This window comes from Cebidichthys violaceus, unplaced genomic scaffold, assembly GCF_023349555.1.
Source record: "Cebidichthys violaceus isolate CVI_PGR_0920_01 unplaced genomic scaffold, fCebVio1.0.p SCAF_12, whole genome shotgun sequence".
Classification (NCBI taxonomy): domain Eukaryota; kingdom Metazoa; phylum Chordata; class Actinopteri; order Perciformes; family Stichaeidae; genus Cebidichthys; species Cebidichthys violaceus.
Genome location: NW_027176285.1, coordinates 9,123,942 through 9,138,395, shown reverse-complemented (window position 1 = coordinate 9,138,395; position 14,454 = coordinate 9,123,942). Strand labels below are relative to the sequence as shown.

The 14,454-nt window shown below is 41.4% G+C and overlaps 2 protein-coding genes across 2 annotated transcripts in view; one reads left to right on the top strand and one right to left on the bottom strand.

Moving 5' to 3' along the window:
• Positions 1-1,477: 1,477 nt before the first annotated feature.
• exosc2 (exosome component 2) lies at positions 1,478-5,116 on the bottom strand. Its single transcript, XM_068705535.1, has 9 exons — positions 4,726-5,116; positions 4,329-4,430; positions 4,194-4,239; positions 4,000-4,089; positions 3,774-3,839; positions 3,613-3,681; positions 2,817-2,993; positions 2,463-2,591; positions 1,478-1,889 (listed from the first exon to the last, which is right to left on the bottom strand). Exons 1-9 carry the CDS (start codon positions 4,845-4,847, stop codon positions 1,809-1,811), a joined length of 882 nt encoding a protein of 293 aa, XP_068561636.1. The 5' UTR covers positions 4,848-5,116; the 3' UTR covers positions 1,478-1,808.
• A 1,309-nt stretch (positions 5,117-6,425) lies between these two features.
• The window catches only part of ric1 (RIC1 homolog, RAB6A GEF complex partner 1), a 31,177-nt gene continuing 23,148 nt past the window's right edge, over positions 6,426-14,454 (top strand). Inside the window, exons 1-2 of the mRNA XM_068706220.1 lie at positions 6,426-7,050; positions 10,900-11,007. Of these exons, the coding sequence (XP_068562321.1) occupies positions 6,910-7,050; positions 10,900-11,007 (249 nt within the window). The 5' untranslated portion in view covers positions 6,426-6,909. The remainder of the gene's footprint in view (positions 7,051-10,899; positions 11,008-14,454) is intronic.

Here is a 14,454-nt window from a genome sequence, read left to right as displayed (position 1 = left end):
GCTAACACTGTTAAACCTCAGTACACTGCACACATGACTGTCAGGAAATGTAGTGTCTACAGGCAACAACAACAAGGTGTTGAATACAAAAATCAAACATGAAAACATCAGAAAATGCAAAATCATCACTGAACTGCAGCCGTGCATTAACTGGTGTTATACTTTATACTTCCTATAGTCTCTGTGCAACTTTCTGCTTTCACAGCAGCAATGTCAAAAGCAACAAATCATCAGCAATAAGCATTAACGTGACAATGACAGACTTGTACCACATATCCCAAACTTGCACCGGAGTTATGGAGTATGGAGTGAAGACAAGAGTGGAAACTTACACAGAAATATTTATATTGTTGGTTAGCTGGCGACCACAAGCTAATGTTGAAGGTAGCCATGGAGGCTAACTAACGCTAGCTGGTGGTATGCAGCGCCAGACCATTAAATGCACATCGAGCACTCAACAGTTGGTTCTCGCTTGGGTCGCTGCTAACACGCTGCTTATAGACGTCGGACAAGTGCACTGAAAAGTCTCAAAAACACATGTCCGGATACCACAATTGCTTTTATATTAGTATTCGGTTTATTGCAAACTTCCGTGTCCACTCTTCCCGTCTTGTGGAGTTTCTCCCCCCTGTGGTACCCGGGCTGAAAGCACTTCAATCAAGACGGTGACGGGAGATCGAGGAGACTCCTCCGGCCAGAGACCGACGACTCTTTCCGGAAGTCCTTCCCTCCGCTTACACTCGCCGAGCTCTTCGTTGCCGTCCCCTCGGTTCGCGTACTTACTCATCGCTCTCACGTGAAAACCGGAGCAATAAACTTTGGCCGAGGTGCAGTTGTGTCGCTGGTGCCGCCATACTTCCATACGCAAGGTGGTTTACAGAAATATGTGGGTGGGGCGACGCGTGACGTCGCGTGCGTGCGTGGGCTAGTACCGGGGAGCAGAACGAAGGTTTTATTATGCGCAGAAATAAGTTGAAGAAAAAACGCCTTTTTCCAACACTTTTGATTAAATTCGCTGACTTGAGAGGTATTCAAGTTACAAGATGGTAGTGTTTGCATAAGCCTAATTTTAATCACACCCATGGTGTTGTAAAAAAAGCCCTACACAATGTGATGGACATCCTATGTGATGATGACACTGTAAAGTGCCTTGAGAGTTATTTTCCTGAGCTTTGTACACTGATAACAAACCAATATAATTAAAATATAAATCCTGTGATAAATCTGTTGTGTTATGATTGGCCTCATCACTTTCACTAGCCCAGTTCATCCACCATTTGATACTAACAAGTCAGTGCTAACAGTCTTAACTAACAAAAAATAAACATTTTAAAGATGTATTGTAATTAATATCCTGTTATTGCTACTGGGAAAAGATTGCATACATACATTAACTAAAAATCCCTTAATAAGACTTCAATTTACAGATATTTTTTCCTTTTCTTCATCATTCAACAAAACACACCACACTGAGAAATACTGGAATTTATAGAAAATGTATTGCATACAACAGTTTTTTGTATAACACCACATATTATCAAAAGTGTTCCACTAAACCTCTGTAAAACAAAAGAACAGCTACTCTAGTGATTTCTGAATGCTGCAGAATTAAGAGAAATATCTTCCATTTCTATCAGCAGTCAAACAACTATCACCTGTTTGATTACATAAAATACACTTGGAGCTGTTCAACCATACAACAGGGCTGTCACAATAACACTGGTTCTTTGAAAAAAAGGATAATCGGTCCTCGAGTAGGTGGTCAGTCCCTGACATAGCTGCTGGATCGGGTCAAAGTTTTGTGCTCTTTAACCTTCCTGTTCCAACAGCTTCTGTTGCGTCAACATTACAATCTCCTCCATCACTTCTGGCTTCAAGATGTCCTTGACCTGCCCAGAGAGCATAACGCAAAGAATCATACATCAGTTACGCTGAAAAATTGCACATTTGCACAACACATTGTTGTATTTTGTTACTGAGACACACAGTCTTTAGCAATAATGTCTACTTCAGTGTTCTGTGAGTTGTAGCTTAAAAAGGAGACTGCTCAGAAACCCATAAGACAACTGGGTTGGGTTTGGTTAGCTAGCGTTATTGCCAAGAGATATGTAATATGTGCCACATAGATACGCAACAACAATATCGTGACAGTATATTTGCTAATATGCTGATATTATACAAGCACTGTATCCATGACAAGCATTTGTGATTAAATCATCAGTTCCCCGCCCAAAAGAGCAGTGAAATCAACCGTGTCTGCTCCACACTGTTTTAGAACAGCAGAGTCAAAAGCTGAGAACTGCAATCAATTGCTGCATTCCAGTAGGTCTCCAATATGGCCACCAGATGGCACAATACATCACAGGAAAAAGTCTACTTTTTTTATTTTTCATTGGCATTGCTTTAAGACAGTGCGGGTAATTTAAAAAAGACAAAAAAGAAAGAAAATGGTTGCTTCCTACCTGATGTTGAACTGAAGATTCATAGCAATAGAGAACACTGGTGTCATACAAAAGGACCTTGTGTGCAGCCAAAGCCAGTAGGCAGTTTCTCAACCGCGAAATCACCTCTCGATCTGACAGACCAACCGGCTGGAGGGGCAAAGACAAGAGATACACAAACAAATAATTTACATTTATTCATGGGAATACAATTTGGATGCAGTAGATTAAAATTATTTTTAAAAAAGTGTCTCCTCTATGCAGATCATTCACATATTGTACTGTAAGGGTATCTAAACAAGACCAGGTTAGCTGTTCAATTCTTATCACAACATATTGACTAGTGAACCTATGAATTAACTGTTCTGTTCCCACCTCCAGGCTGGTATAGAAGCCCCCAGCCTCCTCCTCCTGATGTTCAGGTGTGGGATACAACCACACAAAGCCGTTATTCCCGAGGATGATGGATGCACCACATGGCAGGTTGTGGAAATGGGTTTTCTGCCTCTTGATCAGAGAAGGAGAAAGCTGTACCAGCACTCCTTGACCCAACTGATGGTCAGAGAAATAGAAACAGGATATTAGGTCAAATTAGGTAAGAAGAAAAAAATACCAGCTCATTTTAGTCTGTGATGGACTTTGTCAGAATAATGAATTACACTACTTTAAGCCTTGCTTTAAACGCACAGCTTTCTATTTTTTATTATTCCCTGTATTCATTTGAGAATACGCATTTGTTCGGCCTCTTGACTTGTATTGTTGCATCTTACAAGAGTACAGCAATGAAAAGTAGAAGATAACCAAGCAGTTACCCATCTTGCACTGATGTGACATATCTAAACATCTCCAAATAAGTGTGAAACCAATCACCAAGTGAATCATTTCCTGTTTATAGCAATGTGTTTTTTTCTATTAGTTTGTACTCATTTATGTATGAGCTGCTAGACTAGTGACGTTGTTGAAAATGGGCTGTACACAGACATTGTTTCAACCCCAAATTGTGCAAGCCACATCTGTAACATCACTGTCCAGCCACAAGTGTTTCCTGGCCCTATGTTTACATTCTGATTTGTTCGATTGAGCAGCCACAAACAGTGAATCATAGAGCGAACTGGGGGGGTATCATCACAGCTGTATTCAGCACGTCATTGTGTACACTCGCTGGACTTACTTTTCCATACTTTAAACTACGGGTGTGCAGGGATAAGGCTCCATCTGAGAAGACAGACTGCACCTCTGCCTAAAAGCACAGGAAAAGATCAACAACAACATCATGAGGGATAATAATGACGTGAAGAAGTCAATGAAAGATTGTAAAAAACGGTGAGTTACACTGATGAGATCGCCCTCCTGAAGGTATTCTCTCATGGTGAGCTCATCTTCTGCTGATCGTCTCCTCTAAAAAAGAAAATCAAAGATTTTAAGCAATAAATAAAACTTTAAAAACTTCCCTGCCCAAACCCATTTCCCTATCCTTTAGAATAATGCTAGATCAGCAAACAGTGTAACACTTTGAACACTTCTTTCTTCCAGTGAATCACATTTTCTAGCATCTCACCAGCTCTCCTCCAGGCAGATTGACAGAAGACAACAAGAGGACAGAGTCCAGCCGGGAGTTGGTCTCCACCTTCCACCTTTTCTGTTGTACCTGTACATATCACATAGAAAACACCCATACTGATTAAAAAATGTCAACAGCTTAGGATGTAAAAATTTAAAATGTGATAAAGAGATGTGGCGGCAGTGCTTTACCTCTGTGATTCTGCCAACCACCACATCTCCAACCTCACCGTTGAACCTGCAATTCAATAACATAACACAAAATTACAATTACACAACTTATCATAAAAACGTGCATGGGTTATTTCTTGAATTTGAATCACTTACCTGGTCTTAAGTGGTCTGACACAGATCAGCTTGTCTACTCTCTGCACCTCTCCAGCCACTGAAGCCGTCAGCTTGTCATCATCAACATAGGTACCATGACCCCTGGGGATAAATGGTGAATACAAACGATGAGCTAAACAGGAATGTGCCTAAGCAAACGTTGGGTGACCACCACCAAGCAATCACACACATCACGGACACAATTTGAAATGATTACATTATTAATATGTTCTTGTTCAGAGTCCTTATCACACTTTAACTCGCATTATATATTGTATGTGAGCCTTAAAAATGTGGGAGGATTTACACTTATCGCTGTGAATGGTAACTTAAACCAGACACAACGTGTGGATCTTTCATAAATTGGTAAACAGCTAACGTTACACCAAACGCCTACCTCATGAAGCCGGTGTCTGAAGTGATAACATCACCGGGGACGACCAGGTCTTTTCGGTCAAAAGCAGAAACCGATAACGACACTGGTTTCTGAATAGTTGGTAATCTCATGTCAGCAGCCATGCTTCTTCTTTTGCTTCTTCTTTTGCTTCTTCTTCTTCTTCTTCTTCTTCTCTCCCTAGCAGTTAGCAAACAACTCTACGTATTATACCGCCACCTACCTATCGAAGTATGGGGCTGAATGTTTATTTTTCTAACTAACGTTACTAGATGTTTTAAACCCGCTAAATAAGTCTAGTAACATTTGAAGAAAAGGAAAATACTGTATATGTAGCATTCATCAGTCAGCTAGCTTGCTAAACTTCTTTTTTTTCGTTCTTCTTCTTCTTCTTCTTCTTCTTCTTCTTCTTCGTATTGTCCTCTAACAACGTTTAATACGCATTACCGCCACCTGCTGCAGAAATATGTAGTATCATGTTATTATTCCGTTATTAATACATATTTCAGGGCATCTAACCTGAGAGTATGGTTGAACATCATCTCCCGACTGTGTTCACAGAGAAATAATGAATATTTATCTGACTAGTTTTTACAACAATTACCTATTTTTCTCTTTTATATCTGCTCCATGTCCTTATTTTTAGCCAACTTGCTTTTCTCAATTCAGCTATTCAGCAAGAACATGATGATATTGCCACATCATTTTAATAGTTTTGTTATGTGACAAGATAAAAACGTCTTAACAAAGTTCAGTTATCGTTACCAATGGGTGCAAAAGTAATTTTTATTCACTACATTTCGTCCGCCGATTTCCATTCCACATCCAATTGAAGTAGAATTTCTTTACCCACACTTTTTATGGTGCACCAACATCTCTTTTCTTGAATTAATTAACTATATTACAAAAACAATTAACACGAACGATGCAATCCCTTTATTGATTGGGTTAAGTTTATTAAGGGTTTAAAGATGCGAGAGACAAAACAAAAATATACTGTATCGTGACAGTGAATATGCATTTTTATGTATTTTGTTTACACCACCAGATGTCAGCGTCGAGCCACGGTGCCTTCAACGCCACCGTGTTTCACCCTTCGCCACAGGGTTTCACACGGGCGGAAACCTCCGGTTCTGCAGCGTGAAGCCAATGCGGAAGTGTCTTAAAACGTTCATTCTCTCTACTGACCAGCAGGGGGCGACTCCTCCGCTACAAAAACAAGTCCGATAGTATGGAAGTCTACGAGATGACTCTAATTCTCACTTGATTTATTCCCTCAGTAAACATTGTTAACTTGAATTTATGGGCTCAATCGTTAGTTTAAAGTATTCCATAATACAGCATGACGTTCATTTAGTAAATTATGGTCTCTTTTAGAGTAAAATACACCATAAAGCGGTGTATGCTTTAAGGCGGGGCTTACTGTGATTCCTCCACATTCCAACTCTGGTAACTTCTGTTCACTGGTTTCGAAAAAAACAACATGGCGAAGGCCGTATTCCAAGATGGCCACGGCCAAATCGCCGAACTCGAGGCTTCATAACAGCAGTCCACCAAATCAATGGATGACGTCACGATGACTACGTCCACTTCTCACATACGAGGTTTTCGTTTAACGGAGTGCTGACGTCACGTGTCAACACCATGCAAAAAAACCGTCTCGGTCTTGGCCAATCAGCGTAGAGTCCCACCGACTCTTGTAAAGATGGCGACGGTGAGCAACAGAGGAGTGAAAGCAGGACGCTTTGCCGTTATTAAACACCGCTGGTTCCGACAACGTACGGATTGACACAGCAAGCGGGAGTGAGAGTGAATCAACCCGTTTGTCAGCAGCAGTGAGCTGATCGGTGTTGCGGGCTTGTCGCTGCGGGCCTGGTTGCTTTTGTTTTCGGGTTAGTCTGTCGCTGCCTCGGATAGCTTGGTTAGCTTCAACTTGGAAAGCGAAGGCTAGCACAGGGGGCTAGCTGTGTAGCTCCATCGGCTGCTGGGGACTCTTTACGGCATTCATGGATTGATAGTCGTGTGAACACTTGGCTGCATGTGCATGTGTAGAGTTTTCCTTCTTTCTTTAACAAAAACAACGCCCATGACTTGTTTGGATTAAAAAACACTTTCGGGAGGAATACGGGGCGCCGACGATCTGGCACATTGCGACACTGCCTGTTGTGCGAAGTGAGTTTTGCCGTCATGTATTTTCTAACCGGCTGGCCCCGGCGGCTGCTTTGTCCGCTGAGGAGTGAAGAGGAGCCGTTCCACATCCAGCCCAGCTCCCAGAGGTTCTACTTCGGCGTGCTGTCAGAGACGCAGCTCAGCATCTGGTTTAGTCGGGTAAGTGTATTAGTCAACCAGCTGTGACTCGGAACCAGCTGTCCCAACAAAAACAACTTTCATTTTAGCTAACTTCAGTATGGTGCACAGCTTACCCCCGCTTCTTCAGCTAAAACCACCATCATTTTATTATCAAACAGTTTGCACTACTGCTTGTTAATCTGTCTTCCCTTAATGCGTGATAGTAAATAAACATGGATAATAGCATTGGTGTCAATAGTGATAAGCAACCTGGAGGTGCCAACCACACGCCTTTTAAATTCCATAGTGTCAGTGATAATCATCTTCAGAGTTTGTCTAACGTTATATCCGTATACGTGTGCCTTTCTCAAAGGCATAGTTGCATCTAAATGGTGTCTCACGTGCGTCGTCCCTCCCATTTACTCATTCATGACAAATGCTCGGTGATGTTTCATCCTTTCACCTGATGAGCGCTTGTCAGCCAAGAGGGGGAAGTGTAAACTGGAGTTTCTCGGGTACATCCAGTACTTGAATTTCTATTTGTATGACCCTGCCTCAGAAGAATAGTTCAAAGTTTAAGCTACTATCACCGATAGTGGTGAAAACAAACACTGACTGGACGCGTGTTGTGGTATGTTCTTTCTGGCAGCCAAGATATTTGAGGCTGCCGGGGTTAAATGATTATGTAAACAATTTGATGGGGACAGCATGTGTATGGATGGGTTGTATTTTCTCTACATGGCCTCCATCTGAAGAACAATGTGGACTTGCTCTCTCTTACTATGACAGTCTAAGATATCTATTTACAGGTAGTCTTCAGCCAAGGCCTTTGTAGTGTGATTTAAAGCATGACTTCAGCAAAAAGGCTCTTGTGCTGAAACTGCTTCTCTTAATAAATCTTATACCATTTTAAGAACTCATGTCCAAAATAGCTGGCTGAATTGAGTCCAATATTCGTCCGAAAGTTGCTGATCTAGAGCCTAGAGACCTGTGTTGGCAGGCGCGGGGGTAATGTCATAACGCCATCATCTGTGCAAGCTTACCAGAATCGGTCTTGGGAGGGAAACCTACAAAAATCAATAGCAATACTGTCAATCAGTGGTCTGTGAAAGACATGATTGCTTTACTGGCTATCTATTTCTAGAAAGAGAGAGAAATAATGAATATTTCTGCATTCTGTAAGGTCATAGGGGAGAAAACGATGATTTCCAGAACAAAAGAACGAATCACAGAGTTAACATGAAAGATAGCGTAGTGACTACAGACACTCAAAAAATGATTTTGACTAGTTGTTCTCAGTCCGAGGATATAGACCGTCAAAAAACACAGCTTCAAAGTGATGTTTGAGACAGTGGCAGCTACAACAGATATCTTTTTTTTCACCATTTATTAATTTATTCATAAGCTATTTTAACTTCACAACAAATACTATTGTCTAACAACAGGGTTAAATCAACATTTGATTTGACAACTTGGAGTTCAGCACATTGTTTACAGTGGTCTGTGTCTCACGCAGCTTGTATATTATTGAAGGTGTAGCAACAATGGATCAGGGTCACTGTTTATTTCCTGAGGCCCACACAGGACGTGACCATGTTTTCCTTCCCCTCTGTCTTAAGAACGTGAGTATCAATGAGGCGTTCAGGAAAAGGGTGGCGTAAGGAATGTCCAATAGAGATAGACTATTCGCACCTTTCACATCTGTTCTGTCCATTACGCCATTTCAGTGCACGATCGAGGGTGTTGTGGAGGGTTTTGCTTGAGTAATATATTTCATATTTCTTAAAGCAAACACACATGTGACAAGCCTGATCTTGTATCAATACACTATTAAAAGTGTGATATTAAATGGATATAGTGTGAGTTATGGATTATTGTAATCCAGATGTTTTAATCATTCTAAAAGTAAAGAAAATTATATTTCTGTCTGTCATGCTTCGTATCATAGCTTGTCTTAGTGTATCAATATAGATAATCTTCTGCTCTTTTTTAATTTCATTCCCATGCTCAGGTTATGTAGTGAATGGCGGTGATGTAAATCTGCCGTTTCCCCTCTCAGGTTTCTCGCCCCCTGTTGTTCTCCGCCATCATTTTGCCATTTTTGTCTATTTCCTTTAATCCCTTTTCTCCTCGACCTCGGCCAGCGCAGCCTGAGCCCAGCTAGTTCAGTCGAGGCGCCGTCACTTAATCCGTGTAACGCAGTAGCTTACAGCCTTGTAGTCATTCTGTCGCCGGCCGTGTGGGAGCTCAGGATGTCTAGGAATAGAGGATTGTTATGCAATAGTATAGTTGGCCGTGGGTGCCGGCGAAAATTAGCTGTGTGTGTGTGTGTGTGTGTGTGTGTGTGTGTGTGTGTGTGTGTGTGTGTGTGTGTGTGTGTGTGTGTGTGTGTGTGTGTGTGTGTGTGTGTGTGTGTATATATGGTTGCACATAGTTGTGTGTGTAATTATTTACGCCCCCCTAGGATTTCTTCAGTTACACCAGCTGACTGCATGGGAATATCATCAAGCACAGGAAATGGCAATGCAGAAGAAATAAATGAGTTTGATCCACTGCTTCCCTACAAACCACTTCAACACACCTGCCTGCAGGTTTTGGGTGATGAAGGATTTTAACAAACTGACAATATTTAGGAATAGGGCAATGATCGAAGACGCTTGGACAAATAAGATGCAGTTAACTTTTTGTGCTGCTGCAGAGAAACAGTTGAGTGGATTTTGTAACATGTAATCATTGAATAAACACATTATCTAAATATCGTACCTTTTGTTATACCAACCAATAAAGGAAATTGGTGATTTTATCAGATGATTTATCTAAGATTAGATTAGATTAGATTATGTACAGAGTTTATCAGATGTAGAAAACCTCAAATTAATTAATTTATCATAATTTTAACCTCATTGACATTGTTTCATTTCAAACCCAGTGCACTGTTACTTTGATAGGTTTGAACCATGTTTTTCCCACTGTGTATGTTCATTACCAAATGTAACGCTACAGGCTACTTCAAGAAAGAACCTTCTTTAATCTACACCTAATGAGTTTGTGATTGTCATTATTGTAATTAAAAAAACGAGGAGAGAGATTTCTCTCTCTGTTTCCGACGGGGCAAGCTTCACCACTGCAGGTGTCATTGGCGTTATTAAGATTTCATGCTGCGAGAGGCCTGAAGTACTTCAAACCTGCTCTCTCATTACGGCGATGGGGTTCGAGGTCTAAAGTTGCACAGCTGGAATTACACGAGATCTTTCCCTGCTTGTGTCACCTGAGCATTCAGTGAGCGCACTGTCCTGGTTCACCTGCAACGTCAAAGACCGGCACACGTCTGTAACATTACATTTGAAGCGTGACTCAGTATTAGTCATCATCCGTAATAATGTGTGCTTTTAGAATTGCGTTAAGTAAAACTATACGCGTTTATAACATGAATGAGCCGTAAATAATCTGCAGGGGGTTTCCACTGGTTGTTGAATAAAGCCGACGACTCAAGAAGAAGGCTTTGCCAGATGTTGAGGTTTCTGCTGTTCAGAAACTGACTTTGTTAACAGCTGTTTTAACACCTGCTGACATGTTTTGGTTAGAACTATTATGAAGGATTACACTACTGCTGTATTGATGTCAGTCCAATAACAATTGATTATAGTTGTAATTTTGGTTTAGTTAAAATTACAGTTTAAGTCAGAGTCTAAAGTAATGTAAACAACAGCTCAAAACCCAAAGATACTCGGTTTATTTGAACTCTTAAGACATTTCTGGCAGTAACAGTACGTATTCTGTGCATGTTTTTGTTTTTTTGGTTAACATATGTGGCAGTCGGATGTCTGTGACCATCAGTCAGTCTAAAGTGCTCCTTTTCTTTACCATATCCCTGTTCCCCACCCACAGCCCAGTGTTTTGATAGTCAGCTATATCGAGTCTGCGAAGGCGGCGGCCCAGTTTGGCTTCTACCAGAAGGCCGAATGGAAACCAGACGACTCCATGATCGCTGTGGCGGTAAGTACAGCGCTCCACCACATCATCTCATATTAGCAGTATCATTGACACCCTTTGCCCCCATGTCTTATATCATGTCCTCTGAGAGCAAAGTGCATTAATAACTTGTATACTTACTGCATAAACTTAGTTTCTCTCTCGGTCTTTCATCTGTCTTTTTGCTTTTCTTTCTACTTTCTGTGACAGTGATTCCCCCTCTTATCACTTTGTTACCACTTGGGTTCATTGCATGTGGAGTTTCAGTCAGTGGGTAAAAGATGCTTCAGTAATCAATCCCTGAGGATTAGTGGATTTTATCAGGACCCCTCTGTTATAGGAAACCACAGAAGCAACTTCCTTGTTACTGCAGTGCATCGCAGTAGGAGGGAGCATGGCAAAGAGGGAAAATGAAAGTGTGGCTGCACTTCTCTAAACAGCAGTCAAGAATTTGTCCTATTTTTGCTGTTCTGCTGAGCTCCAGATACGAGGAAGGTATTCCTGTGGCGACGAGAGCGGACCTGAAACGCGCTCCCTGAGCTCTCTACGTCAAGTTCCAACTTCACTTTCAATCACACAGGCAGTGAGCAACGATGTGACATGAGTGTGTAAAGTTAGAAGCTTGAAGTGCGTAAAAGAGGGAACGTATGATTCCTGAAGCTAGACATGCTTTAAATAACATAGTAATCACTTCAGGTGAGCGTCTTGCAGAAGTCTGCATGTAGCTCCAGGCTTAATGCAGCTGGAGTAGAGTGGCCGCCATCAAAACATTTTACGCTCTGTGGTGCTTTAGGCGAATATTTCAGTTTTCAGGAAGTGTAAATAACCTTCCACAGAACTGTGACAGACGAGTTAGTCGAGATGAACTGAACCTAGAGGACTGATGGGGGCAGCCTGTTTATAGTCAGAGGAAAGGGCTCAACAGTAACATCCTGAAATCACCTAATGGCAGTACTTTGTCTGGTCCAACTGGACAAACTGACCTGAAACCTTTTGAGATAATATTCGAATGCTTCAGTTACACATTACTTCCTGTTTAAAGTCTTGTCATGTTTTGTCTAATCCAATGCTTGCACATATTAACTTAGATGTATTAACCTCTTTTGGTGTATATATTGGTTATAATTAGGTAAGCATCAGTCACCTTTGGCTTGTGGGCAAGCTCTATATTGGGAAATGGATTACAGCAGCCTGAAAGGATCTAGCTTACCTCAGCTCTTTTGGGAGATAAAGAGGGCCTCATTTTTTGTGTGTTTTGCAGATCAATACAAATTTACCCGAATGCTGAACCTGATGAGGGGAGAATGCACAGTCTGTGTCAGTTTAAAGTAATGATGAAATATCTCCCCCAGGATCCTCCTTCCTGTCATTATAGCCCTGCCTTGTGTAAACTCTTGAGAAGGACCCACAACCCAAAAAATATGCAAATTACCAGCCCACAAAGCTCAAAAGATGTCATTTTTTAATATTCATGCTCATTTCCATGGAGATGAAATGTTCTCGCCTCCATATTTCTTTACGTAAGCCCACACAAGCCTACTGATGTCGGTTTACTCCGACCTTTCCTCCGCTGTCGAGCTTCCATTCGGATCATCTAATAGTTTGCTGAATCAATTCCCCGACCGTATCTATCGCTCATGAAAATCTAGAACATGAAGCTTTGATAGTGTTAATCATGATTATATTTACATATGCCTGCTGTAAAAAAAAAAAAATGATTTTTAGCACCGCAGCAAATCAACATTTCCACAAAGCTTTGAAGCAAAAAGCACCGCAATCCAACATGCATGTTTCCAGCTGCACTGGCTTTGTTGTTTCCACGATTTACAACACCACAGGTTCAGAGCAAAACTAAGTATAATTTGCACATAATGTGTCACAAAGAGTGGCCTTGTTGAGAGAGAGAGAGAGAGAGAGAGAGAGAGAGAGAGAGAGAGAGAGAGAGAGAGAGAGAGAGAGAGAGAGAGAGAGAGAGAGAGAGAGAGAGAGAGAGAGAGACTTATTTATTTTCAGGATTGAATGTAAATCGCTCGTATCAAGTGTAATTCTTGATAATGAGCCCCGTCTGTGTTGAACTAATGTCTTAATGCACACTGTGAGCTCAGAGAGGGAGCAGACGGAGGCTGCATCTGCCGTGTCGAACACATGGAAGAAGCCCGAGCAGTCGTCGCAGACTCAGAGTGTTTACTGTTGGATGTTCATGTACATTAACAGAAAGCTTACAAGGATTAGTGTGTGTGTGTGTGTGTGTGTGTGTGTGTGTGTGTGTGTGTGTGTGTGTGTGTGTGTGTGTGTGTGTGTGTGTGTGTGTGTGTGTGTGTGTGTGTGAGATAGAGGCACCAATTCAGCTGACTGGTGCAGTTTGTGGTTTCTCATAATGATCATCTCAGCGTTCACGTAACACTCCAGCGGTGCTTCCTCTATGAAGAGAAAAATAAACCTTTTCCAAAATTGGGACAACTGAAATTCAAGATACACCAACTCCCTGACATTTTCTCTTCTTGCCACCATTTCTCATGATTGTTATCTGAGCGCTCTGCAGCTCGGATAACTCTTTGAAGGAAGCGTCGTGTTGAGTAATCTCACAAGTGCCCGAGTCAGCAGATGACTCAGTCGGCTTCCAAAGGCCATGAGATCAGGACAACCGCCAAGATACATTTGTGTGAAACCTGCACAATTATAGTTCAGGTAATGTAATTAGGAATAGAAATCCAGCCATGATTAATAAGATAACTGATATTTTCATCTAATTAGTGGGGATTAGTGGGATGATCTGTCTTGAGTAATGCGGCGAGTTGTATTACAGTCTTACACATATTGCAGGACCAGGATATTTCCTCCACAAATGTCTATGTTTTGTGGTTTAGTAATTTAATCATTAACAAGCCATAGTGTTTGGTTTCTATTTATATTATTTAAATAATTAGAATGAGCTGGTTCAGAGTTTCCTGTACATGCAAATACCTTAGTCCAGCTAATCCTACGTCTTTCTGTAAACACTGCCAGGACATACCGTCAAGGACAAGTGAGGCTGTTTAGAAGTCAGTGTGGCAGAGAGCCATGAATGTTTCTCCCAAAACACCACCTCTTGTCCTTGAAGCCATTCTGCTGAACAAACTGAATCAGGTGTTAAAGGGGCAACAACAACACACATACAGACACGGTGGTTTATTGTCAAATGTAATGTTTTAGAGCATTTGAAGCAGAAATGTTTTGTTTTGTTTTTTTATATAGTGGTACGCTGGTCAGAAATGTCCTCAAAGGTCCAGGAAATTAAGACGTTTTCTAGTTGTGTCTTGTAAATGCTTTAACTTGACGCTTCATGTCAAAAAGAAATGGCAGGTAGGTTCAAAATAGCAGCATATAGTTTAAACATGATGCACGATGACCTCTCTCGTTGTCTCCCTCTCTCCCAGTCCTCCCTTTAATCCCCACCTCTTACTGAAGCCAGAGTACACATGAATGAATGCT